Source organism: Esox lucius, chromosome 23, assembly GCF_011004845.1.
Source record: "Esox lucius isolate fEsoLuc1 chromosome 23, fEsoLuc1.pri, whole genome shotgun sequence".
Taxonomy (NCBI): Eukaryota; Metazoa; Chordata; class Actinopteri; order Esociformes; family Esocidae; genus Esox; species Esox lucius.
The window spans coordinates 22,374,883-22,401,811 of record NC_047591.1 but is presented as its reverse complement, the minus strand read 5'-3'; the positions used below and the strand labels follow the sequence as shown (position 1 = coordinate 22,401,811).

Here is a 26,929-nt window from a genome sequence, read left to right as displayed (position 1 = left end):
GAGCCATGATCCTGTCCCCCCCCCCCCAAGTCCACTCACCCCAATGAGCCGCCCCCACACACACACACACACACACACACACCTACACCTTTGCAGGCACATGCCCACCCTCAGACTAGACCACTGCAATGGACGCCTGGCCCTGTTATCTGTGAGGGCTGAAGCATGACCGCTATTGACATCAGGACGGTATGATATGAAGCATGTGGAGGGGGGGTACAATAGCAGCCCTTGACCTCGACGTTGTCACATGACAGAGAGGGAGCACGATTGAGGAACAGGGGAATGAGAAGAACAGAGAAATGGACAGACAGAAAGGCAGGCAGACTGGCAGAGGACTGTAGAATAATTAAATTAATTAGCGATATTATTACCTGCGGATGGTGAGTCTGAGGATCTTGTAGGATCCTTTAACCAGTGAGATGGCTTCCTGCCTGAATCCACTGAGCTCCACGTCGTTAATGATGACCACCTGGTCGCCTGGCAACAGGGGGTGTTCCAACAGGTCTGCCTTCCCACCTCCCTCAACCTGGAAGAAGAAGAAGCGTAGGTCTTAGTTGTCCAGTCATTTCAGAAAGCTTAGGTCTTAGTTGTCCAGTCATTTCAGAAAGCTTAGGTCTTAGTTGTCCAGTCATTTCAGAAAGCTTAGGTTTTAGTTGTCCAGTCATTTCAGAAAGCTTAGGTCTTAGTTGTCCAGTCATTTCAGAAAGCTTAGGTTTTAGTTGTCCAGTCATTTCAGAAAGCTTAGGTCTTAGTTGTCCAGTCATTTCAGAAAGCTTAGATCTTAGTTGTCCAGTCATTTCAGAAAGCTTAGGTCTAAGTTGCCCCGTAATTTCAGAAAGCTTAGTTTTACGTGCTTCATTCATTTCAAAATAACAGGGTCTACATGCTCTGGTAATTTCAGAAAGATTAGGTTTATGTGCTTCAGTCATTTTAGGAAGCTTAGCTCTATGTGCTTCAGTGGTTTCAGAAAGCTTAGGACTATATGCTCTAGTCATTTAAAAAACATAAGGTCTATGTGTTCCAGTAATTTCAAAAGATTAGAAAAAAATACTCCAGTCATTTCAGAAAGATTAGGTCTACATGCCCCAGTCATTTCAGAAAGATTAGGTCTACATCCTCCAGTTATTTCAGTGCCTATGATTAGAGAAGACAGAGATGTATGATTACAGAAGACAGAGGGGTATGATTAGTGAAGACAGAGAGGTATGATTAGGGGAGACAGAGGGGTATGATTAGGGGAAACAGAGATGTGTGATTAGTGAGGACTGTGATCTATTCACCAGAGTCACATGACACCAAAGCACAGGAAGTGTCGCCCCAAATTATGTCCTAATGTTCGGGATCAGCCCTGTCTGCTCATATACTGAAGTAGTGGTGACAGGAAACATGTGGAGGAGGTAACATTAAACCCATTCCCCAAGGAGACACTGAACAGGCCTAGAGTCCCCAGATTGCATCTACAACAGACCTGGGTCAACGACAGCATAAATAATAGACCCATCGCAAAAAACATGTCGCACACGACTTTGATTCGCCTAATCTGCGACAATAGCAGACCCACTGCCATTCAAGTCGCCTAAAACCTAGTCTTCCCGGGATGAACGCGCCCTCAGACAGAGTACAACAAAAGGACTTGAAATCTCATTGAATAATCGGACGAGCAGGCAGACGTTGTCACCCTGTAAAAAGTCCAGGTCCACAGAAAAGGGTCTGAGTCAACGGAAGTCGTCAGTGGTCCGCTGTTCTCGATACAGTGCCCTACTTTGGACCCGGGTCCTATGGGCCCTCGTTCAGACCAGTGCGCTAAGTAGAGAACAGGCTGCCATTTAGGACGCACACTTCTGAAAGGGACCTTTTTCAACGACAGATGTGCTGCCAGAACTCTGAAGATTAGCCCATCAACTTGGCTCAGCTCCCAAATGGACACCTATCCACTATTTAGTACACTGCCTTTGCCTGGGATTTGTAAGACTGGGTCATTTGGGAGGCTGCTGTGCACTTAACTGTCCTCTCAGCAGGTCGAAGTTCAGTAAGACAGAACCTTAATGTAACGACAACAATGTGGAGCTTCGATAAATAGTCAATAAAAGGACTAGGGTCCTTTTTTGGGGTTTGAACATTTGTTTTTCGGGGTTTGTTTCTTTCTCTATTTCTCCTTCTCTCCTTTTGTTGCCTTTCAGACTAAACAACCCCTTGCTGCAAATTCCGTTGCTCACATTCCTCTTTCTTTTCTCTGTCCTTCCCCCCTCCCCTTGTCCCCCCCCCCCCACCCCCACCCTATCGGACCCAAGCCAGAACCCTGGGCTACATTCTGGTATCTAACTCTGTTTTATAAGAGGTTGTGTGGGAGGCTGGAAGGCTGTAGACTGATATAGACCTGGATGGAGGCTTGATGCCTTAGTATGTTGAAATCCGCTGATTCAAGCTGACCGGGAATGGACAGAACATCAGCTGGACCTCCAGCAGAGCACTATCTGCCTCTGACAACAACCGCACCACACCACCATTCCTTCTGGCCTTGTCAGGGTTCTGTGTGTCCAGGTTCTCCCGGACCTTTCTGTAGAGTGTCCAGCTAGCATGGCTTTGTGGGCCTGCACTGGCAGACCTGTTGATCCATGGGACACTGGTTGTGGGGACAGTGGTTGTGGTCAGTCAGATTAGTGTGTGAGACTGGTTGTGGTCAGTCAGATTAGTGTGTGAGACTGGTTGTGGTCAGTCAGATTAGTGTGTGAGACTGGTTGTGGTCAGTCAGATTAGTGTGTGAGAGTGGTTGTGGTCAGTCATATTAGTGTGAATCACTAACAGAACGTTCAGTAACATTTGAGCTACGCCATCCTACGCCAGACAACCATTTCCGACGTAGCCACACCCCTTATCCACTTTCTCTCTCTTTCTCTCTCTCTATCTCCCCCCTTTCCCACCCGCCCTCTCTACCACACGTCCCACAGAGCCCTTTTATAAAAGCAGCTGCTGTTAGTAACATATAGTTCTCCCATTCACCAGGGCGCATGGTACTACTGTTTAGTTAACAGGGTGTGTTGGAAACAAGCTTTACAACACAAGATGATGATTCACAGTGTAAACACGTCAGACCGTCCCTATAACCTCTCTGGAGTCAATTCATCCTAATGGTGGAGTTACCTTCAGAGGCCGAATGTAATGGGCGCCGGGGGAGGCCGGCTGTAACGGGCGCCGGGGGAGGCCGGCTGTAACGGGCGCCGGGGGAGGCCGGCTGTAACGGGCGCCGGGGGAGGCCGGCTGTAACGGGCGCCGGGGGAGGCCGGCTGTAACGGGCGCCGGGGGAGGCCGGCTGTAACGGGCGCCGGGGGAGGCCGGCTGTAACGGGCGCCGGGGGAGGCCGGCTGTAACGGCGCCGGGGGAGGCCGGCTGTAACGGCACCAGGTGGACAGGCACATGATAGGGACATTTCATGTAGCAGGTTCCAGCAGGCCATTTTCCATCTTAATCCAGAACCAATGCGCTCGGAGGAGAGCGTTCCCTGGGCTTACAAATACCATTTGCTTGCATGTGTCCAACCCGCCTCAAGGAATCGCTAGAGTGTGACATGGCAACGCCTCCCTGTTTCTTCCATCAAACTCGCCGGTCTGGACACTGAGTTATGTTCCCTTTCAGGCACTGTTGGTATTCTCTAACCACAACATGAACCCCGGAGAGGCTGAAATACAACGCAGCGCTGGGGACAATCGCACCATTAGGGAAGGCAGGACTGTAATTAGATATTGCTTATATTTTACACACATCTGGAAACCCTGGCCCCTTACTTTAATGGAACAGCTATCATACATTTGCAGTTATTATGAACCAAACTAAGTATGGACACTGGCGGCGGGAATGAGAGAATGCCTGCCATGCCATCCACTGTTCTGGTGGCCCGGTAGTTCTGTATCCATGCTGGAATCTGGTCCATGCTGTCTACTGTCCAGTGTTAGAAATGGGCCTCCAGCTGTTCCCGGAGAACAGAACACTGGCCAAGGAAAGAAGAGGGAAAGCAACCCAAATTAGACCCTTTCCCCGACATAGTGTGCTTCTATGGACCAAGCCCGTAGGGTGTATGAGTGTCGTTTGGGACTCCAATGGAAGCGCAATCTCAGTGACTAACCCCCTTCACAGGGCTGGTGAAGCCTGAGGGGTTGAAGTCTTCCGTCCAAAGTCAGTCAGGCCGATCCGATTGAATCAACCCAGAAGTGAGTAATTAAACAACACTACATGTTTGAGAAATGCACTTTAAACCTGTATTTCATGTACAGTTCTCTAATGGTATTTCACATGCGGCATGTGGAACACAGTGCATAAGTTTCCGTTTTTTTAAAGTAAATGAGAGAAGAAAAATTTAATTTTGAATAATGAACTGAAACAAGAACAATAGGGTTTTTCCATTGACCTGCTGAAACCGTAACTAACCAAATACTAATAGAAGGAAGTTGGTTTCATTTCAGTGGGCTGAAATGAAATTGTGGCATGCCCAGTCTGAATGAATAAGCCATTGAAAGCCTACACAGAGACCTCTGAGGGGAACCAGGAAGTGTAATGTAACACAGACTAAACACAGAAGAACCCCTTAGCATTCCTTTTCCCTCCAACACACGGACACATAGGTCAAATCAGTGTTGTCTTCTTTGAAGGAGAAGGGAGTCAAATGATGTGGAAAAACACCAATGCACTTCGTTGATGACGGCAAAGTGCGAGAATGAAATGTATCACGACAGGTTCTTCGTGGACCGGTTCGCGTCTCTCCGGAGTGGAGATGATGTCCTAGCAAAGTCAGGTTGGCTTGCTCCCGTAAGGTTCTGTTTATGAAACATCCTGTGTAAAGAGCGTCTTAAAGTGTCACAGTCTAAGTTGCTGTATTATATGCAGTTGTGCAACAGCAAATGTTTATGTTGCATTTTAGTATCTCTAGAAAGAAGAATTACACCCGCCCCCCCCCCCCATTTGATTTATCTCAGGTCTGGCGCTGGGCCATCTGGTTTAATAGGAGGAAAGATGACAAAGCTTTGAATGAAGGTTCAAATCCAAGTCATGTGACATTGTGGAGCAGAGCACATAAGACCTGTTATAACACCTAGGAAAGAGTTTGAAATAATCCACTTTAGCTCTGAATGTCACACTGTCATAACACTGTTTCCAGGCCATTACACACAACAAACAGAATGTTTTAAAGGACTAAAGAATTAAGTTGTCTTTGCGTTTTCATTTCGTTTTGTCACAGCGATATGTGAAAAATAATTCTCATAAATGTCTGCGCAGGAATAGAATGGTGTTTACGGTACATTTGCTGCGTAAACATCCTTTTGAATCGTTTTTTTTTTAAGTGTTAGTGCTACTATGTTGGTGTAGCTCAACATTGACAAGCCTCCAAGATTCTCATCTGTTTTCCATCGGCCCAAAGCCGAGCTATCTCCACACCCCTCAGCAAGACAGAACACTTTCCCACCCATCCTTTCTGTCATCCATGACAGAACACCTCATCCAACATGGAGGAAACATCCCCTGGTGAGAAATCGCATGAGACAAATATTTGAATAATTTGATGTAAACACTTTGTAAAAGGCCCTCGGGCGGCCTTGTTGTCCGAACAGTAGCCGACACATTTAAGAGGAGATTGTGCCAATCATGAGACCTCAGATTAGCCAACATACTTTTGTCCTGCTCCACCGGAGAGGTTTACCGGGGAACCAGGCATGATGGTGAATAAAAGGCCCATTCTTCAACACCGGGTCAGGATGAAATGAGATGAAACCGAATGGCACCTTGTGTCAACTGTGTTTTGTCCAGATTTATTCACCGGGTGAAGACGTTGGTGAAATTTGAAGATGTTTGGAAGTGGAATGTACCCCCACCCCATTCATTGTATTTTTATACTTTATACAGTTGACGAGTAGTTGATCACTACTGGATTTATTGGTACATGTTGTAGCATGTACTGTAGACTGAATACAGTCTTATACAAAAAGGCAACAATCTGTTCTATAAAAATGGAATCGTAACAGAAACGCCACAAATAGAAACATACATAGACACATATGTATCACCATAACAATGTAGCTGTCCTGGTGTTAGTAACAATGTTGCCCTCAGGGGCCCTTCTTTTCCGCTCAATTATGACAGCTGTGTTAAAAGCAACAGGCCTGATTTTACTACGTAACAACTTAGGGAACAGGAACAGGTTTGTGGTTGGATTTACACCTGAGACGCGCTTGCGCACACACACACACACACATACACATACATACCTTCGATATGATTAATTCCTCTCCATGTTCTAGACCTCCTTTGAGCTGAAAGCCCCAAGGCGCTCCACCCAGGAGACGAGCCTCCAGAAAGAGCGTGTTCCCTCGGTATATGACGGTGCTGTAGCTGGACAGACCGCTATCCATAATCACTAGCACCGCGGCGGTTGCCTGGTGAGTCGGTCCTGTTCATTCAACCAGACCCAAAGCATAGGGGGAAATGAAGACGAAAAAATTGTGTCAACTATTTTTCTCTTCTTTTCCCCTTTCTCTTAAAATCGTCCGCAGCCGGTGCTGAGAGGGAAATGTGCACTCCTAACATATAAATAATTTCCTGGGATTACCGAATATTAGCCAACGACTGAAACATGCTGTTCCAACACTCTAGCCGCAGCTATTGAAACAAGTTTTACTTCTTTCCAACAGTCGGCAACAAGTTATGAAAACTAGACAATCTGGAAGTAACGAAAGAATGTTTATACTGAAAACAGACAAAAACTCCTGTGGATAGTCTCACTTTTCATCGTTTGTCAGCCCTCTCCCTCTTCCGACTTCATTTTAGCATCACAATAGAATTTGCTACAATCCACTGGTCGGGGAGAATGAGCGCTCTTCCCGCACCAGCGACCTGGTTTACAGCGTGATCGGCTCAATTTGCCCTGTCAGAAAAACGTTTTGCGCAGCAAAGTTAGAAACTTGATTCACCCAGGCTGATTATGTGGAAACGTCTACGGTGATTGGCAAAAAAAAAAACTTTTAGATATAGAAATCTGATGGATCAAGTCGGCTTCATCATGTCCCCTAGATGCGGTCTGGCGAACCTCCCCATTCCATTTTCATGGATGCAAAGTTGCACCCCCCACCTTTCCTCTCACGGGCGATTGATAAAGTTGGCTAGTGCGCATGTGTGGAGAGGAATTCACTCAAATACCCGGCTCGCTTAAAAAAAAAGTATATCTCAGTTGAGTCGGTGCAGACACAAAACGACTTACAGTACGTGCTTTAGTCCATGGCTTATTTCGTTTTCATGCATAACCAAATTGGGACGCGCAAACATGGCATTCTACAGTCTACGATATACAGATTACTTCATCGAAATTCCGAGGCAATCAGGTTAGGGGTAAATACAATAATGAAAGGTTACAGCTTCCATATGTGTACATTTTATTTTTTTGTAAGGAGTCCTTTCACGGTTTGTAAGTATACCTGTTGAGATGGGCTCGATTTAAAGTAGTAGTCTGATTGTACCTGATACCTGATCCAACATTAATAATGACCATCTTATCATGATGAAGAAGATTGTTTTCTCTCTAATTCTCCCTGAAGTCATTTCGGTCTTATTGAGGTCAGTCAGACAGGTGTGATCTCTAGGTAGGCGACGACAATTTCAGGCTATCACAATTCACACATTGCATCATTTTCCAGAGGGAGTGTGTGTACTCTAGCGTGCATTCATTCCATTGTTATGTGGACATGGAAGTATAATTTAAACAATTGACTCAGATATCACACAGGGACTAACAGTGCTTAAGGACTATGAGATATCCTTTGACAGCAATTATATTATTGATAAGTACATTGGGCTGGGATTCAGACAGAAACTATGCAGCATGTACTTACGCAATAAGTCACAAGGGGGTGTGGTTTATGGCCAATATATCACGACTAGGGGCTGCTCTTATCCACAATGCATTGCTTTAGAGTTAGGAGATAGGGAACTTTGTTTTGGCTCCCACCAAAAATAGAAAAACAAGTGTGTGTGTGTGCGTGCATGCGTGCGCGTGCGTGTGGACCACTACACTTGTCAGGTCCAGATGACCTCAATAACATATTAACCCGTGGCAAATCAGGACTCGCAAAGGACATCTTGCCGGTCGTCACGTAGTTTAGGCTCAGGGTTAAGGTTAGGGTTATAACAGGGTTAAGGTTAGGGTTATAACAGGGTTTTAGGGGTTATGGTTACGGTTAGAAAATATCATTTTTTAATCAACTGTGATGCCCCAAAAAGTCCTCCCATGTATAGTAAAACTAGTGTGTGTGAGGTGTGTCAGGGAGGGAATAGGGGCTAAAGCAGTATATATTTACAGGATGTTCAGAAGGAATAGGGGATAAGGTAATATATATTTACAGGTTGTTCAGAAGGAATAGGGGATAAGGCAGTATATATTTACAGGTTGTTCAGAAGGAATAGGGGATAAGGCAGTATATATTTACAGGTTGTTCAGAAGGAATAGGGGATAAGGCAGTATATATTTACAGGTTGTTCAGAAGGAATAGGGGATAAGGCAGTATATATTTACAGGTTGTTCAGAAGGAATAGGGGATAAGGCAGTATATATTTACAGGATGTTCAGAAGGAATAGGGGATAAGGCAGTATATATTTACAGGATGTTCAGAAGGAATAGGGGATAAGGTAGTATATATTTACAGGATGTTCAGAAGGAATAGGGGATAAGGCAGTATATATTTACAGGTTGTTCAGAAGGAATAGGGGATAAGGCAGTATATATTTACAGGTTGTTCAGAAGGAATAGGGGATAAGGCAGTATATATTTACAGGATGTTCAGAATAGGGGATGAGATAAAATGTAATTGGGTCAACCCTTGACCCCTCCATGCTGGCACCAGCGCTCCAACTTTATATTTTGTTACTGTTCAAAAGTTCAGGGGTGGGATTCAGGGAATGAGTGGAGTGGATATCTCATCAAATCATCAAGTAGGGTAAATAATCTGGGATTGGAGAGCTCCCACAGTGAATTTTCTATGTCAATTTTAGGAATGTTTTAATTGGCTCTTGGATATTTTATCAAGTGGGAGGAATCAAGACAAGTATGTTTTCAATATTTTTTTTTTTAGACGGCCAAGTGGTGAAATTAAAAGAATGTTGACCTGTGAATTATGCCATTAAGCACTCTGTCCATCTTTTCACTACAGCTGGGCTGAATTAGCAAGGAGGAAAAGGGAATATTTTCATTATTTGTATGTACAAAGTGTTTGTGTGTGAGTGATCCATGTCTATCTGTGCGTGTGGAGATGGCAAAACCTGAAAAATCTGTCATGTTTTTTTTTTGCTGGTCCCTATCAGGAAAAATGTGATTTCCAGCATAGGGGTTAGGTTTATGGATAACGGTTATTGGAGTTAGGTTTAGGCTCAGGTTAAGGTTAAGGTTATAGTTACGGTTAGTTTTTAGGATTAGGGTTTGCGTTTCAGGAATGTTTTTTTTTTAAAGAGAACAGAGTGATGGAAGACTTATGAAATTGTAATATTGTGCAAATGAACAACATGTCCTGGGTTCCGTCTATACATCTGCATTCTGTTGAGGCATCTTCATGAAATCACAGCGTGTCAATGATTTATAACAATAGGAATTTGCCGCTGGTGGAATATATGATGTTGATGGTAAAATATAATAATTAGAGGAATATAAATAATAATACTGCTACTATTACTACATTTATCTAACACCCAAGGTGGTGGCAAAAAGAATGATCATCAATTGATAATCAGAATTTAAATAAATAAAATAGGAATAAATACAATCCAAAACACAGAATATTGTCAGCAGACAAATATCAGTTATTTTTAGTAGCAAAGTCTGTGCCAAAACAATACAAGTAAATAATACAGGACCCCAGGGTAGTAAAACAATGAATGTAACACAACATGCAAAAAAGGTGTGTAAATCTTCTTAAAAACTATCTTCATTGTATTACATAAAAAATATAAATGTTACCAGAAGAAGCTAATTTTATCTATTTATTTTAATATTCTCACAACCTTACCGTAAATTAAAAATATATAAAATTCCAAATTAAAAAATTACGTTAATAACACATGCTTTTTCCAGAAATATGTTATGAACAATTATTATAACGTTATTACAGTGTTATTAACGCATTTGTCATTCTGTCTACTTGCAAGGCTCTTCTCACGGTCTGTTCACTGATGACCAGAGGGTGGCGATGTTGAGTAACTCAAAGGACAGCCATGGTGCATTAGTACCATGTACCAGACAGAACTAAACCCGATCCAGGAATGTTGTATGCAAACAAATGGAATATTCTTTGAAAATATCATGTCAGCCCCCATGAAATACTAGTAGTACCAGTCTACCACAATTGCAACATCTGAGCATTTAGTTTCCACTTAGGTGTCTTTATTTACACGATTCGTCCTGTGTCCACTGACTAGTGAAAGCGTTTCTTTGCCCTGGGGTCTCCCACATAGCATTTGTGGTATACGGTGCAGCGATGGTTCTCAACCAGGTCCTCTCTGTTGCGTAGGCTTTGTGTCAACACCAGAGCACAGGCCAAGTGGCGCTCTATAATACACATTTTGGGGTACTCCCTGGAGAACTCCAGGGGTACTCCAGTTAGAGCTACATTTTGGTAATAGATGAAAGCTTAGGGAACCACTGGTCGGTAGAACCCAAACCCCTGTGTCAGTAAATATGACCACAAATCAATATAATGCTGGTTTAGATTTGAAAGAGCCTATAGTATTTAATTGAATAACCCAGATTTTATAAACTTTGACAGCACTTACTGCATTTGAGTACTTGCATTTTTGTTGGAAACATTTGCATGACCCCAGAGAAGGGCAGCCAGCCCCCAGGCGCTTTTTGCCGGCCTGTTCCTGGGGCCGGGTTTTCCATGCTGGGGGAGTGATTGGACACGCTCCTTCTGGGTGGTCATAAATATTGACTGTACTGAAGGTGTGCCAATGGAGTGGATCCATCACTGGTAATCCATTAGTGTCTCTGTCTGGGTGAGTAATAAATCAATTCCTTGTTACATTAACACTAGGGTTGCACAACTCTAGTTAAACTTTGATTAATTCCCTGGTTTCTTCAGAAATCCTGGGTGAAGGAATCCATATTTCTTGCTTATTTTGTCCTGATTCAGGGGAATCCTCCAAACTGGACTTCATAAAAAACAGAAAACTTACCAAGTGAAGCCCAACTCAATGTAATGAATGCACCCCAAAATACCAACACTGCCTGTTTCTTACCACATTGTGTGTTATTTCTATGTGCCCCAAAAAGTGCAATTTATAAGAAATAATCCAGACTTTGTTCTATTATGGGATATTGACACATCGTAGCAGCGTGTTCTCTGCAGGGAAACAGAGATGTCCCGCTCAGAGGTCACTTTGGATTTAACTGTGTCAGAGATGGACGGGAACCCACATGCCGGCGCCAGAACAGTATCACATATGTCTGTTCAGCTTGATCAGATATGGCATTTGTCAGCTATTTAGTATGGCTAAGACCGGATGTTAAGCCATTACATTTAATGGAAGACATCGACTTGGAATGGAATATGGACCCTTTCTCTCTAACTTTCTCCAAGCCACGACACTTTTATAGACTGTTCCCACTGAAGGTCAATGGTAGACATAGCAATATCAGAGAGAGTACAAGCAGTGGAGTGTTTTATTAATAGGAGAGAGAGAAATGAGAGGGAGAAAGACATAGAGAGAGAGAGAGACAATTAAGAGAAATGTACATGTTTATGCGTGACTGTAAGTCTCTTTGGGATAAAGCATTTTCAAAATGGCATGTATATTATTCAACCTGGCATGCACTGATGAGCTGTTTGTCCCATCTAGCCACATGAAAGCTCCTTATCTACATTTTGTGAGTTCCTTTCTTTTGGCAAAGTTCGTACTTTAAGTATTTTCTTTCTGGTTGGATATCCTAGAAGGGTCGGGATGAGTTCCTCCTCTTAGATGTCAGCCTGTCCAGAAGGCAATAACACGGCCATGTGGCGTTCCAGGCTCCTTGTTAGTCTGTCTGGGGAAAGAGTATCAAATATCAAAGATAGGGTTGTGTTTATAGAATTGAGAAAAAAAAGGTACTGCATCTGGGAGGGATTTCCTAGACTTGCTGATTCTTTTCTAACCTGTTTTCAAGTGTTTTGCTACGATGCACTTTATTGAACGTAACCCAAGTGTCACTGCTTCTTCATGTGAGGGTCACGTGATCTAGTCCTGCCCATTTTGTATCATGCTGATGATCTTGGCCTGATTTCGTCTGTTTACATTTTTAAGATCAGATTACAGTGAAATCACAATGCATATTTCAATTCTTTGCACTTCAGAATGTGGGACATATCAGGATACATTAGCTCCAGTTTTAAACGGGGCTCGTGACTCAGCGTTACAACTTCGGTCATGGCACTGAATCAACACTAATCTCTGTCAACTAGGTTAACTCAGTGAAGTGCCCTGCCTAAATATAGGATTATTGTCACCATTGAGGGGAGAAAACAGCCAGCATCTCTTAACCCCTCTCTTTTGGGACCCATACAGTTTCACAATTCTCTTGTAGCCCTGAACTATCGGATCTGATTGACCTTGTCAGGAGCTTGTTATTTAGTAGACACATTTAATTGGGTGTACCATCTCTGAAACATATTTTAATAACATGGAATAGCTTGGGACAGTCAACATTAATTTAATTTGACTGTTCAAAACACATCAAATGTTGCATCTGGCAGCAGATATATTTACCTGAATGGTTGAGTATTCAATAATATTGATGGTATTTACTTATGTTTTGGTCCACTACAGGTAGGCAAGCCAAATTAGTTGTCATGGTCACCTTGTCGCAGGTGGCTTCTGTTAGCAATCATGACAGATTTGTATTAAATGCATTCTACTTTATTTACTAATGAAGGTGCCAACAGCTATTTGTGGAAGTTTAGACGTTTCTTCAGTAAGACAGCGATGTTTGGGTTTTTAAGATAATGTAGGCCAATCCCCACTGGGTCACTGAACTTGTTTCGAAAAGCCCTGAAATTCTTTCAACACTGCTGCGATCAGATCACCTTTTGCTGTAGCTCTGCTTGGTCAGCGGACTATGGACAGGACTCTCTCATGGTACCGCAACAAGCCCTGAACCACGGGAAGGTGGTTGCACCTTAATAGGGAAGGACAAGTTTGTAGTAATAGCTGGAATGGAATCAGTGGAACAGCGTCAAAACCCATCAATCACAGGTGTTTGATTCCATTTCATTTACTCCATTCCAGAAATTATTTTGAGCTTTCCTCTCAGCTGGCCTCCTGTGCCCTAAACTCAGGTTTTTCTTTGTCCTAGTTATGATGGATGATATTTCTATCCATTCCTGTTGTTTGAGCGCCAGGCTCAATGAAGACATTGAAGCTCATACAGGTTTGAAGTTCCCAACTCCCTAAAATTGTCTGTTAATCATAAATAGTCTGGCCTTGATATACCTTTTCTGTCTGTATAGAACCTGCCAAATAGGAATACATTTAAAAGATACATTTTGTATTCATCACATTTACATTCAGCACAATCAGATCAGCAAATTCTTGTTTATGCCATTCAATTAAACAGCTATCCAGATAATGTAAATTAAATATAGTTTATCACAAGGCACTAAATAACAATAGATTACTGCTGTGATCATTATCGTTATAATGCCACACCACAAATATGGATTGTAGTCATCGGCAAGGAGGAATACAACCCTCTGCTCTGTCCCAAAACCTTCCCCAACACCTAATTTAGTTGTTTTCTGTTTAATGATGACTTTAATTTAATCTGTGCCAGTCTAAGGCTTGAACAAAAATTGTAATGTTTGAAGGGGTAGTGAATGAGGGGGGGGAGCATGGCAAAATATGCAGCCACTTACTCAACAGAGCAAGGATAAATCATTCATACTGTCTGTGCCTGTCTCTTTCAAAGATCGAGATGATAAAGCACCCCTTAAATGCTGGAGTCCTCTTCAGTGTGGACAACTCCCAAGTTTACCAAGTGGCGGAACTGCGGGCCAATAAACAAAGGGTCACTGGTTCTAATCCTTGAGCTGACAAAGAGAAAATCCCTTTAATTCTGTCCCTGAGCAAGACAGTTGCCACTATTTGCGACCAGGTCATTGCTGTAAACAAGAAACTGTTCATAGCATACTCACCTACTAAAATAATGTGTAGAAAAAACAGGAGTAGGCAGCTCTGGCCTACCTGCTAGTTAATTGTTCTATACACATAGAGGACAAAACTGTGGAAGTAAAAAGCTATTTTCTGTCCAGGACTGGAAAGAGAAGATTATACATCTGTTCGGTTTCGTCACTGTGTGGAATATTAACCTTTTCACGCGTGAGTTTCAAATATTCCTTACCGACCCCCCAGCGTGAGTTTTTTTGCACGTGACTTCGATACTCTGCAGCATTTGAACTCATGCCAGCCTTTGAACAGTCACCTTGCTAGGTAAGGAACACTACATGCATTGCATTGCAAGCTTCTCTCGTTGACTCGAATTCTAAGAGCTACAAAAGTTGGTTGATTTATTACTGTAGCTAGCTAGAAAACGTCAGCTAACCGCTAGCAAACGTCAGCTGCCCGCTAGCTAACAAATCGTGACCAGTTATTCAATGCAGTGAAAATGAATAAACTATATAAAATGCATACAACGGGGAACGTAACTTCTAGAAAGTTTTTGCAATGGTTTTGATCGGTAGTAGTCGCTAATATAATTCGTTTTTGTGCATTAGTGTTGGCTGTCTGTTGGTACGTAACTAACACTTCTTGTCCCGATTTGAATGCTTTCTACCTGGTTAATATCATAGTATGGTCTTGAAACAATTACAATCAGGAAATAAACTTATAAACACTGTTTGAGCTAAATGTGAGTAAATAATAGCGCGGTTTTACCAGCCATTGTTACGTTACTTGTAGCTAGGTATGCTAATGGTGCGTTCTAAACATGACGTTCTAATCACACCGGTGTGATCGTACGCTCCAGGGACCACTCTAGATTGATCACACTGGTGTGATCGTACGCGCCAAAGGGTTAATAGAACACAGTAACATGTTCTAATAAATCCTTCATGATCCCTCTCCTTTTGAACTTCTTCCACTGTCCTGCAAGAATATTAATATACAACTGAACAAGACATTACAATAATATACACCCAACTGGTATATAGCACTATACATAATTTTTGAAATATTTTAATGAAGCTTTTGAATGCCAGAATACATTCCAAAAAAATACTTTGACTTATTTCTGAAACATTGCCATGAGGAGCTTCCAAAAAAAAAAAGCCTCTTTATTTAAAAAAAAGAAAGTTTAGGCAGAATTTATCTTCCCACAAACTCTGGCTAATGAGCATAATATAGTTGGACATAACTTGAATGTGTACATTATGAAAATTAAAGTTAACATGAACAAAAATGCTGACTTAATGACAGTCTGACTTGAGTCATTGCAGTTTTTAAATTTTATTATATCAATAATAAATGTGTTCCAACTTGCAAAGGGTGCACATTGAAGTTTAATGAATACCTAACAGAAATGACTGAAATTCAGTAGCTGCCAAAATAAGCACTGCAGTACATAGAGTAACCAGGGGCCTAGACAAATCTTAGTACACAGACGTTTAGTCCTACAGTGTACTTGAAATTCTAGGACATAGTTTCTAGATCAATGTTGCATTGATCGTCTCAATCAGAAGTATATGGTTACATTTCACGATAGCATTCAATCCAACTTTGGTGATGTGTATTGAATCAAGCACCCAAATCTATGAAGATTAAATAACAGGCAACTGCATCAAATAAATGGGTTTATTAAATAATAAATGCACATAATTACAACAAAAACAAAACTGTGCAAACAAGACTTCAATCCTTTATTTTTACTGAAGGTTAGAACAGTACATAAAAAATAAATTGAGAAATGAAACAAAATAGAACACTAGGTCTGTTGTGAGTCAACATTACAGGAACAGAAAAACATGTGCTGAATTAACTACTGATAAACCTTTTATCAAAGTCTCAAAGGTAAATAAGAGTAGATAAAACTTGATTCCATTAAAATATTTCAAGCAAGAGTGATTTAACTGGATTCCAGATCTAAATATTTTTTTTTTTTACAGCTATGGAAAAACAAAAACACATTAAAAACTCCATATATATTTAGCAGCATCCCAAACAGTGACAAGACATCTTTTGCATAACTCACTGACACGTGTATATTGTGTCGCACATAAGAGTACACCAGACAATTTTCAGTCAATACAAACAGCCCATTTCACAATCACAAGGCACTAAAACATGTAAAATACCTGGATAACATTACTGCTGTGATCATTGTTATAATGCCACACCACAAATACTGATTAGAGTTGTCCAAAGTAGGAAGCACACACTCCGCTAGAAATACAATTTGAAGTGATCATATTTCTTCAGGCGCTCCATTGAAAAGTGATATGTGCATTTTGCATTGCCAGATTATAATCACACACAGATTAATCAGTGGATTAAAAATAATTAGGTGACTAGTGCACAAACTAACCCAACACCTCGTTAAGTGTAGACAAATTAGGGTGGCAGCATTCCGGGAACTTTCAATGAACACCCTGGTCTTCAAGAGACTGTCTGGAGGAATCCAGATTATTTGCATATTCCGTACCAATTAGGGAAGAGTGAGGTTCAAATTAGGCCGTCCTGACGACAGAATGGACATTGGAAGGACCCCTTGTGCTATTCCCTTAGAGGTAAACCAATAGTCACTGACCGTTTTACATCTAGCCTTGAAATCAGTAACAGTGAAAATCTGTGTAAATTTACGGTTGGATGAAAATGTTTTTGCAGAAACAGCATGGATTCAACCGGTTTAAGACAAGTGAGACTTCTTCAGAGACAGCCCCACCACTTATGAAGCATCACCTCCTCCCCGCCACTGCCGGTCTCCAGGCACCTATTCACACACTCCTCCCAGCGTTTGATCAAGCCGTCCTCCACCAGCACAAACTTCCATTCCACCTGCCTCTCCACAGGCAGCAGAACTGAACTGACCCAGAATCCATCCGGGCCTCGCTCCAGAGGAACAAAGCCCTTCCAGCTCCCCAGCTCCGGCTGGTTGCCGGTCACAGCCAGTTCCTGCTGAGGGGAGTGGGTGTGGTAGTGGATGCAGAACCTCAAGGTTACGGTCTCGAGTTTGATGGGAAGCGTGGCGGCCATCTTTTTGCCATGCAGGTCTCCAAGTAGAGATTCCAGTGGGATTCTTGCTTCTCTGACCTTGGATGAGTCAGCCAGGTCATCCGGAGGGTCTATTGGCTGACGCTGCTCCATCTCACCGAGGAACTCAATGGAGTCGGTGTGTTTCTGGGTGTCAGTGCCACTGACAGCCATCCATTCATTGCAGTCCATTGTGGCTTCCATGATGTTTATTTCAACTTTCCCATAGCTCTCTTCGATCAGTCGGTCCACGCTCTCTTCATCTTCACGCTCTACCTCCTTCTTAGAAACGATGTCTCCGTCTCCGGCCTCCATAAACCCTTCAACTGCACAGCCAATCACCACGTCGTCATTTACAGAAGCCATTTCAGAAACCGCCTTCCTAAGTCCGACTTCTGGGCATTCTACATCCTCTACCTTCATACCAGGCCCCTTTTCAGCATCAGGCAACGTACCATCATGACTCTCTTCCTGAGACTCGATGGCCAAGCCAACAGGTGTAGTCACATCCAAACGTCGGACGGGGCATGGTGCTTCTGCCTTTACAGCTTCACATAAATTGTCAGGTTCTTGGAGGTCGTGGTCACTCAATGTCACTGCAGGTTCAACTTCAAGTACATCTTCTATGGCCTCCACCACGTTGTCCGTGTTAGCACCTATGAATTCTACTTCTGGCGTTTCCTCATGGCATACATTGTGAGGTTCTTGGAGGCCAGGGTCAGACTCGAGGTGATTTTCACCGAGATGTTCTGGATTTTGATAGATTTGCTCATCAAATGGACATTCTACTCCCTCTTCCTTGTTCTCCACGACATACACAGGTTCTTCATTCTCTGTGTCATCTGACGGGCAATATGCATGATCTTGACATTTTACTTCCTCCTCCATATTCAACAAATGTTCCGGTTCTTTTAGTATGTCAGTTGAGCCCAGTTCAGGTAGATTTCTGGTTTCCAGGGCATTGGCAACAGCAACATTGCAGTGTCTATTGTAATCCACACATTCTATTTCTGACTGAAGTCCAGTGTCACTGAATGACATCAACTTCTCATCTTGAGGCTGGTTGGCAAAGACAACACAACTGGTCATATCTTCTGGATATTTTATTTCCTCCATCTCTGTGACACATAAATCATCAGGCAGATTTTTGTCAACGTCTGTAAAGGTCAATGTCATCGCCGCGGTCTCTTCTGGAGCTTCCTTGGCATCAGGGCCGGTCATCACTCCGGGACATTTAACTCCTGCCATCTCCGCTTTACACCGATGTTCAGGCAGGGCTTCAGTAAGGTCCACGTCACTAAATACTTTAGCGGCCACATGGCTGGCCATCTCGATATCTAGGGGTTTGAACTGATCAGTCTCCACATCACCAAAATGGGCGGGTTGATTTTCTGTTTCCTTGGTCTTTCTATCAAACAAATCACCAGGTTCTTGGAGGTCATTGTCAGTCAATATGTCAGTGAGGTTTTCATTGGAACAGACCGTTGAATAATCACCTGGACATTCTAGTAGGCGCTTCTGCGTTCCACATAAAAGGTCCACATGAGGCATTGTCAGAATATCCTCAATTCCGCCTACATCCTCATTGGTTATTGTTGGGTTGGTGGAAATTTGTTCTACGTCCTCGCTGGTTACTGGGATTTCCCCAATGGGTTCTTCATCTTCATTGGTTGTAGGGATTTCCTCAATGGTTTGTTCATTCCCATTTTTGGGGGGCATGCATTCTATTGGCTCCTTCTTCCACCCATCTTCCTCCCAGCTTTTCAGGGTGCCTGACACCACTTCGCTCTCCTCTGGAAGAGATTCAAAATAGCCAGATTAGAAAGTAAAACACTGATAAAAATACTTTTATAACTAGAATGCGTTTGATCCAAATGTATAGGTGTTAGATTTAACCAGGTAAGGGAATTGATGTTAAGTTAGAGGGTATTTTGTAATTTGTTGTAGTTATTGGCGACAGGGAATTGAAATGAATAATTGGCCAGGATAGGCTTAAGGATTGACCAGAGTACTGGTACTGTCAGACAATGTACCAAATGTGCTGTAATTTCCAAATGGTTCTTCTGATATGGAAGGAAATAGCCTGAAATAAAGCTGCCAGTATGCACCTAACCACAACAAACAATGTATCATTTTAAATCCAAAGTAGAGGAATACAGAGACAAAAAATATAAACAAATGTTATACTTCGAGTCCCCAGTTCATCGTCAGCATCCCCCACCAGAACAACCTCCCCGCTCTAGCTGATAGCATTGTCTGTGGCTTGTCTATTGCTGGAGCCAAATGAACAAAGCAAATTGGCCAGCATCACACAGGGAGGCATGGTCAGCAGCAAATATCGGACTTCGTCGTGCTCCACTAACTTGCACAAGTATTTGCCATGGATCCAAATGGATAAGACATTGGGGAATGGAGGAGAAATTAAAACTTTGACCGATCTGCAAACAGAGGTAGGCCAATTTGAAATTAGTCTTCGGTTATTCTTTAAACTACCCTAGAAGAACATTTGATTGGAAGTCAATCACATAAAGGTTTGCAAATGGCAACATGACAGCCCAAAACAGTCATAAAACCTACTTATTCAGCCTACTAATTCAAAAAATTAAAATAATAATAATCCCCTGAAAATATTTAAATGGACACCGCCAAGTAACCCTTACAGATTCTGTTCACAGGCAAATTGTATTGTCCAATAGAAACTCCCGAGATCTCTTTTTTTTAGTTAAGCGAATACTCAACGAGGACCCTTACAGTAATATCATAAATCTTAGACAGTTGAAATGTAATTACAGGTAACGGAGAGCTTATTTGATTTTCACATTACCCTTGGGCTTTGTTGGTAAAATACGCTAAAGATTCCAATTTTCAATCTCGTAGGTTCACGCTTACATCAAGGAGACCTGCGCACACGTGTGTTCGTAGTCATTACTGTACCGGATTCTAACATGGAGGTCCTCGCGTTTATAGCACAAAAACAAATAACAAATGCTGCTGCGGATGGTACACATTACGCTCCACTGAAGCACAAATCAGAAAATAAATATCAGATGTACCTGTTGACGCGACAGATTCGTTTTCTTCGTTGGTGTTGTCCTTTTCCTCCTTTTCAGTTTCCTGGATAGTATCAACAACATCCCCTTTTCTTCTTTTGCCTCTTATTGTCTGTATATATTCGTATATTATGAGTCCAGCCCATACAGTCAATATGGCAATAACAGCCAACACCAGCACAACCATCCAGTCATGCATACAGTACAATGCCGTTAAATCACCTGCGCGTCTTTCAAGTGTGACGGTTTTACTTTTCGCTGTCATTTTTGCAGCCTCTGTCATCCACTGAAGAGAATCAGGTTGGTCAATGTTGGGATATAAGCTATTCGTGCAGCTCCCACAAGCGTGTATGCTCGTTCTCCTTCACGCGCGATCCAAATGACCTCCTGTTGTCGCACTATTTTCAGATCTGCAATCAGGTGAGCGCACTTCCAATTGGCTGATTCAATCATAGGGTGTCCCACTATACAGCCACGTGCAAATAGCTGGACAGCCTGGGGGGAGTTATTGGTCTGGATAAGAATAGACCGAACATAGCCTAAAAGTTCAAACTTAAATACAAAAAACACAATAAGTATGCATTGCCGACACGCACGACCTGGAAAATACGATAAACCAATCATGAAATGATTGGGAGCTGTGGATCACTGTGTACTGAATGGTAATATATGTTTTGTGATTCAAATCCGACCCCTTGGCTGGCAGAGGTTGGTGCACGAGATGATCACTCGTGCACATTGATGGCCTCTGAGGCAATAGCAATTTTTGTCCGTTGCCCCACTGTTATTTATTAATTCCGACACATGCGATTTGATATCATATCTGCAAACAATCCTATCCAAGGTGCAGAAGTTGGTGTGTGTAGGATCCGTGTTGCCAGGAAGCAGAGCTAAATAAACGCACGGTGTGAGGAAAATATATTTTTGTTTTCCATTGTTAAATAGAAATAACTTTGGAATAAAATTGTTAAAGCACAAATGTTGCTTTGATTTATATTATACAGCCTACCCTTTTTTGCAGTTAAGTTACTTTTCAGGACAATCATATTATAGAATAAGCTGGCTTTTTGTTAAAATCTCATTCCAAGGTGTTACTGCTAAACCTACAAAGCACTACTTACATATTTCATTTTCAATAAATTGGCGCCGATTTATAAAAACGTGTTTTAATATTGTTATCATTAGGTACTGTGTATAGATAGATTGCTAAATATATATTTAACCAATTTCAATTTAAGTCTATTACACTACAAACTCGTAAAGAGGTCTGTAAATACTTTCCGAATGCACTGGAAGCATTAGACATTCCCAATGAAAAGTGATAATATATTGCCCTCTAGTGGAATAAAGGGGTATGTTCCACTTCCACGTAATGGACATGGACTTAAGGACTCAAAACATTTGCATGGGAGTAATTAATAATATGCAAACTTCATATTTTTTTTGAAGCACACAGGAAAACACAACAAAACCAAAAATGTTATCCCATAGTTAGGTTTTCATACGACTGAGGCAGGTTTTCCCATATCATTTTACATTTTCATATTCATTTTGATCCTAACTCCTCAGTCACTGTGGATGTGGAATACAGCTGGAACCATTTCCTGGACACACAAGAATCCTCTATGATTCACAAAATACATTTCTCAAATATTACTGGATCTTTGCAGTGACATTTCCCTCTTCGTAATGAAAAAAACAACAAATAATTCAAATTGAATGATTTACTACTGGTAGGTGAGTATCTAATCATTTTGATGACCTATGCAATATCTGTGCTGTCTGCAATGACTGTTTCCAAGTTTTTACACACTGATACATTGAATCAATGGGAAATATCTCCTGAAGAGTTTATTAAGAAGTACAAGAAAATAAGATACTTTTTAAAAACGCGGCTTCAGTTTTATGTCAGAGAAAATTATTAGTGGTTTCAGCAGTTCACCGGTCCACCTCTGAAGTGGCCACGAAGCACATGGTGGCGCTATTGAGCTTAACCACGTTTGCACGTTCACTTCGCTCACCCGGTTTAACGTAGAGCCTGAGAATAAACGTATGTTCTCTCAAGGAACATATTTGCCATTGGGATCCTTGAAGGATTTTTGGCCATGGTTCTGTAACACGTGACCCAGTTCATCAAACTACCCAAACTAATGGACACGTGACTGTAAGCCAGGATGTTTTGCTGTGGGGACAGCGAACATATTGACACTGAAACCATAGTATTTTATTATTTTCATTATTATCGACCAAACTTTCATACCGTGAAAAACTTGACTATAAATATTTTTTGTTTTAATTAAGTTGGCCGCGGATTGTAGGCTATTATATGTAGTATATATGTATTTGAGAAGTGCAAAAGATGAGAATCAGCACTAGTGCAAAAACCCATCATTAGCATGAATTAATTTAACATAAAATAGCCTCCAACATGATTATACTCCAAGATCGGAAATTGTTAACTTGATGTTACTTTGTGTTATGTGGGTTATCGTTATTTTTTTTTACTAATCCATAATCACAGGGGGGTGACTGAATTTCTTCATGTGCGTCCTGATTCAGTTATGTATGTGCTAGACGCAAAAAAAAAAAACCGGTATTACTGTGTTCAGCAGAAACAGGTGGATCAACTCATTTAAGCCGTTACCGTAATCTGCATTACCAGCGGTGTTTTGCTAGAGCAACGAAGGGACATTGGCTGTCAGACAAACGGGATTTAAAGAAAAATAATTATTTGGATCTGTAATTGTTAAAATATCACGGATTTTGTGCCAATCATTTCAGCCGCTGATTGACGCTGCCGGACAAATTAAACATGATGGGTGGACTTGCATCATATATTTGTCCCTGCATGGGTAATCAGTGTGCCCCTAGGTGGGGAAGTTTCCCTCACAAATTAAGGCTATTTTTAATTACAGTGGGGGCTTGGGCGGGTGGATTTTTAGGTACGGTTGCAAAAACAAAATACAATCGGCTGTGATTGATCTGAATTGGCAACCCTGTTAGTGATTCAGATATTTTTACTTGATTGACTAACGAGAAGCAATTGCAGCAGTTAGAATTTCCTTGTAAGCAATTGGTAAGTGTTTCATGAAAGGTTATGAAAAATGAAGTCAAAGTGCTGATTAAGACCAACAACATGTTATTGTAATTGTTAAAGTGTATCAAAGCAGATTGTGGCGCAGTTAGCTAGCTAACATGCTAATAATGGGTCCTAACTAGTTAACTTGCTACCTTCTCGCTGCTAGTAAAGACGATATTTTCACGTTCTATATTGTTTTTCATTCAGATGTTGCAAGCAGTTTGACTAATTAGTTGGTAATGCCGTTAAAGCTCATCGGGTGTTTCGGAGGTTACTTGTAATTTCAAGTTAAATTGTGTTGTGAAGCAGTTACCTAACATAGCCTACTTAACGGGAGCTAGCTAGCAAGTTTGCTTGTCACCTATCGTTAAGATGGTGGATTTATAGCCACCTCGTGTCTGTCCGAGTCGAATATTGTCACTGTCAGCAGTTTGAGTTCCAAGTTGGAAAATGCCGTTGAACCTTAATGGATTGTTTCAGAAGCAAGAGGCAAACTGTTCTTATCACCTTAGATTTTGTGACGCGGTTAACAAACACGATGGTCGGTGGATTCATGACTAATGCGTGTTTGAATTTTGTAAAAACTGGGGAAAACAGTCGTATTAGTTTATTTCCACTAGAGCAGGGGTGGGTAATATTTTTCACTTGGGGGTCACACTGAAAATGCCAGAGAGCATCGTGGGCCAGATTACTTTTTTAACCAAGATGCCTAAAAAACACACAACGTAGCTAACTCTTAACTTGCATATTATATTTAAGTGAGGTGAAGTCAGGAGTAATTTTTGTTGAAGCAGTGTGGGGTTCTGTTGAAGTGTGCGGTACTGCAGCAAGATGTTCAGTGATGCTGCATCTGGGCCTGGGCTTATTGAATTGTAGCATCGTGTGACAGTTTATGTATTTCGCTGCATGCTTGCTCTGGAAGTGCCTCTGAAAAGTGTGCTCTTCAAAAACTGTGACGTTAGCTTAACATATTAAGCAAGTTGCTTTACCTGCGACATCTGCAAATATTTTCCTGTCAATAGTTTTTTAAATAGCCTGCTTTCGTTATCAACTTTTCTTAGGCTCATTTCCAGAGATCGCTAGTTATCAATTGCGTATAGAACGTTCAAATGATAACTTCCGCGCGTGGATTGTGGTGCCGGGCCCTACGTATCATAGCAACGCAAATACCTTGTTTCAACTTAGTTGTTTTAAACAGACAGTGTGATAATGCTGTACATATTACTGGGAATGCCATGGGACTTTTCATTTGAAAATAAAAATGCAACAGTAAATAAAGTAACAGTCTGCAGACCTCGTCAGGTATTTTTTATTTTGTATTTTAAACGTTTTGGATGTATCGCGGGCCGGATAGAATGACTCAACGGGGCCCGGGGGCCGTATCTTGCCCAGGTCTGCACTGGAGAGTACTGTCCGTAGCAGGTCAGATAGGCAATGGGTTGGGAAACTTATGCTAACTCCTGTGGTCTCGCCATGGACTGTTCGATTCACTACAATCATTCAGTAGTTATTTATTACTTGTTTTGAGCTTTTGAATCACTGATTCATGTGATATTTTTGTCCAACCTCTTAATTCCATATATCATGATGTTTACAGTAATAACGCTCAGGTTAATGATCCAGCATAGAACACACGGAAATGGTAATGTTAACCTTATTTATTTTTTCCAACAATAACCAAGTGATTCAGTCTTTACAAAATAATATTATAAAATGTAATGTAGTAGGCTGGAATGAACAGTAAGCATAAAGTTATCTAATTCACTGTGCGTGCTGGATTTGTTTTAAGTTAAGGAGCATGCACTTATCTTAGTCTGCAAACAAGTGCTATCATACATTCATACTAGTTTCCTGTTGAGACTAAAGCACTCTGGTTCATACCCCAGGGAACACCACCTGTTTCAGAATTGGTTTGGTTGTTAACTGAGGTTCTTCCTGTAGCTCTGGTTCTGGGCTGTGGATGTGATGGAGGCTGTGGTGATGGCTGGAGCTTAAGTAGGTCTAGCATCATTAGCATGTGTTGTCAGCCACAATTCTCACCTCTACAAGTCTGAGTTGATGTCTGTGGTGATTAGCTGTAAGTCATCAGTGAGTTGACAGATTTATTTGGCAAATTGTGCATTTGGCAGTATAGAAATAGCTTTTTGTACTGGTGGCCCAAATATAGTTCCTTTGACACTGTTGACTCATTTAGCTGTTTTTCTGCTGACAGGCATTTGTGATGAGTTTTCCTTTCGACTTCCCGGCTGCCTGAATGTGATTTTTCTCTTGCACAACAGTGATTCACTTGAAGTCATCTTCCAGAGCAGTGATTCAGTACAACCAGATCGCTGGAAAGATTTGAAGAAAAATTAGGATTCACACATTACTGCTGATGTGGTCCATGGTGGGTGCAACCCTAGTTTGTTTGTGCTGTTTGGTGGTTTTATGAATTGTGGCTGTTCCATGTGACGCGCCAACAGTGCGTCAAACCTTCACCTGCATGATATTAGGTACATTTAACATCAATAGTTCATTCTGTATTTAATTTCACTTGCTGAAGATTCTAATCAGGCATTACCCTAACATTTCATATTGAAACCTGTAATAGAAAAAACCCAAATGTTTCTGTCTTGAGCTGGGTTTGTTTTTTGCCAGGCTGCATATTAGAATGAACGTAGTATGAGAGACATAGTTATACATACATAACCATGTTACTCTGTAGTGGCGTTATTCTTTGATACAGATGGCAGTATCAAGTAACTAGCTTTTTATGTTTTTTGGTTGTTTCATGTTATTTTACTTCCCTTTAGTTTATTTTCAAATACATTTGCAGTAGAACAATAAAAGTTTTATTAATTTGGTAGGTGCAGCAATATTCTGTAAATATGTTGGACTATAACAATGTTTAATGCTGTTTGATTAAATAGATCAACAGTAGCCAGCATAGTGCTGTTGTAAACAGTCATATTTTGCTTCAGCCTTTTACAAATTACTTTTGCAGACTGTCAGCTTTGAATAATAATTAATGTACCAATTTTGATGCTGCTTTATGTTGCTAAAATCAGGAATGAGAACACATGCGTCCTCATTGAATTCCAAAGTGTACACTGACATCTTAGAACTTTTCCAAAAATAAATTTCAACCAACAAGCCAAGCAGACCTACCAGACAGAGAAAACACCAACCTGTGGCAACCTGATGGACTGCTAAATCTACTATCCTTCAGTACTAAAATAGTTTAGCCTACCTATTATATCGACCAGTTCGCAAATATATATGCAAGTAAATGTACACAGAAATTAATATTTGTGACACGAATATGTATTTTCCTAATTATTCATTTCAGTATTCAATTCCCTATTAATTTATTTCCTTGATCATTCATTTCTTAATTTATTTGTGTCCTGTTACCTTAGTCTTTTATTTCTGTATTCATTAATTTCTGTATTTCCTTGTCATTAAGGTAATATGGGGGTGGAACTTGAACAGTCAGCTATGGCAGTCAAGCACAGAGAGGGAGATGGAAGCCACTGTGGTGAGTGCTATTTTGGAACCATGCCATGTTCCCATGTTGCA

The 26,929-nt window shown here is 41.4% G+C and overlaps 2 protein-coding genes and 1 long non-coding RNA gene across 3 annotated transcripts in view; 1 reads left to right on the top strand and 2 right to left on the bottom strand.

Annotated features, from left to right (window-relative positions):
• The window catches only part of shroom3 (shroom family member 3), a 54,359-nt gene extending 47,250 nt beyond the window's left edge, over positions 1–7,109 (bottom strand). Inside the window, exons 1-3 of the mRNA XM_034290097.1 lie at positions 6,772–7,109; positions 6,258–6,439; positions 375–529 (exon numbers count right to left, since the gene is read on the bottom strand). Of these exons, the coding sequence (XP_034145988.1) occupies positions 375–529; positions 6,258–6,439; positions 6,772–6,778 (344 nt within the window). The 5' untranslated portion in view covers positions 6,779–7,109. The remainder of the gene's footprint in view (positions 1–374; positions 530–6,257; positions 6,440–6,771) is intronic.
• An 8,782-nt stretch (positions 7,110–15,891) lies between these two features.
• Positions 15,892–20,921, bottom strand: stbd1 (starch binding domain 1). The gene is made up of 2 exons (XM_010893604.5): positions 20,296–20,921; positions 15,892–19,035 (listed from the first exon to the last, which is right to left on the bottom strand). The coding sequence occupies exons 1-2, from the start codon at positions 20,573–20,575 to the stop codon at positions 16,919–16,921; spliced, it is 2,397 nt and encodes a 798-aa protein (XP_010891906.2). The 5' UTR covers positions 20,576–20,921; the 3' UTR covers positions 15,892–16,918.
• Positions 20,922–23,177: 2,256 nt separating this feature from the next.
• LOC106024911 overlaps positions 23,178–26,929 on the top strand; it is a 32,854-nt gene continuing 29,102 nt past the window's right edge. Inside the window, exons 1-3 of the long non-coding RNA XR_004575223.1 lie at positions 23,178–23,368; positions 25,651–25,757; positions 26,817–26,888. This is a non-coding gene — a long non-coding RNA (uncharacterized LOC106024911). The remainder of the gene's footprint in view (positions 23,369–25,650; positions 25,758–26,816; positions 26,889–26,929) is intronic.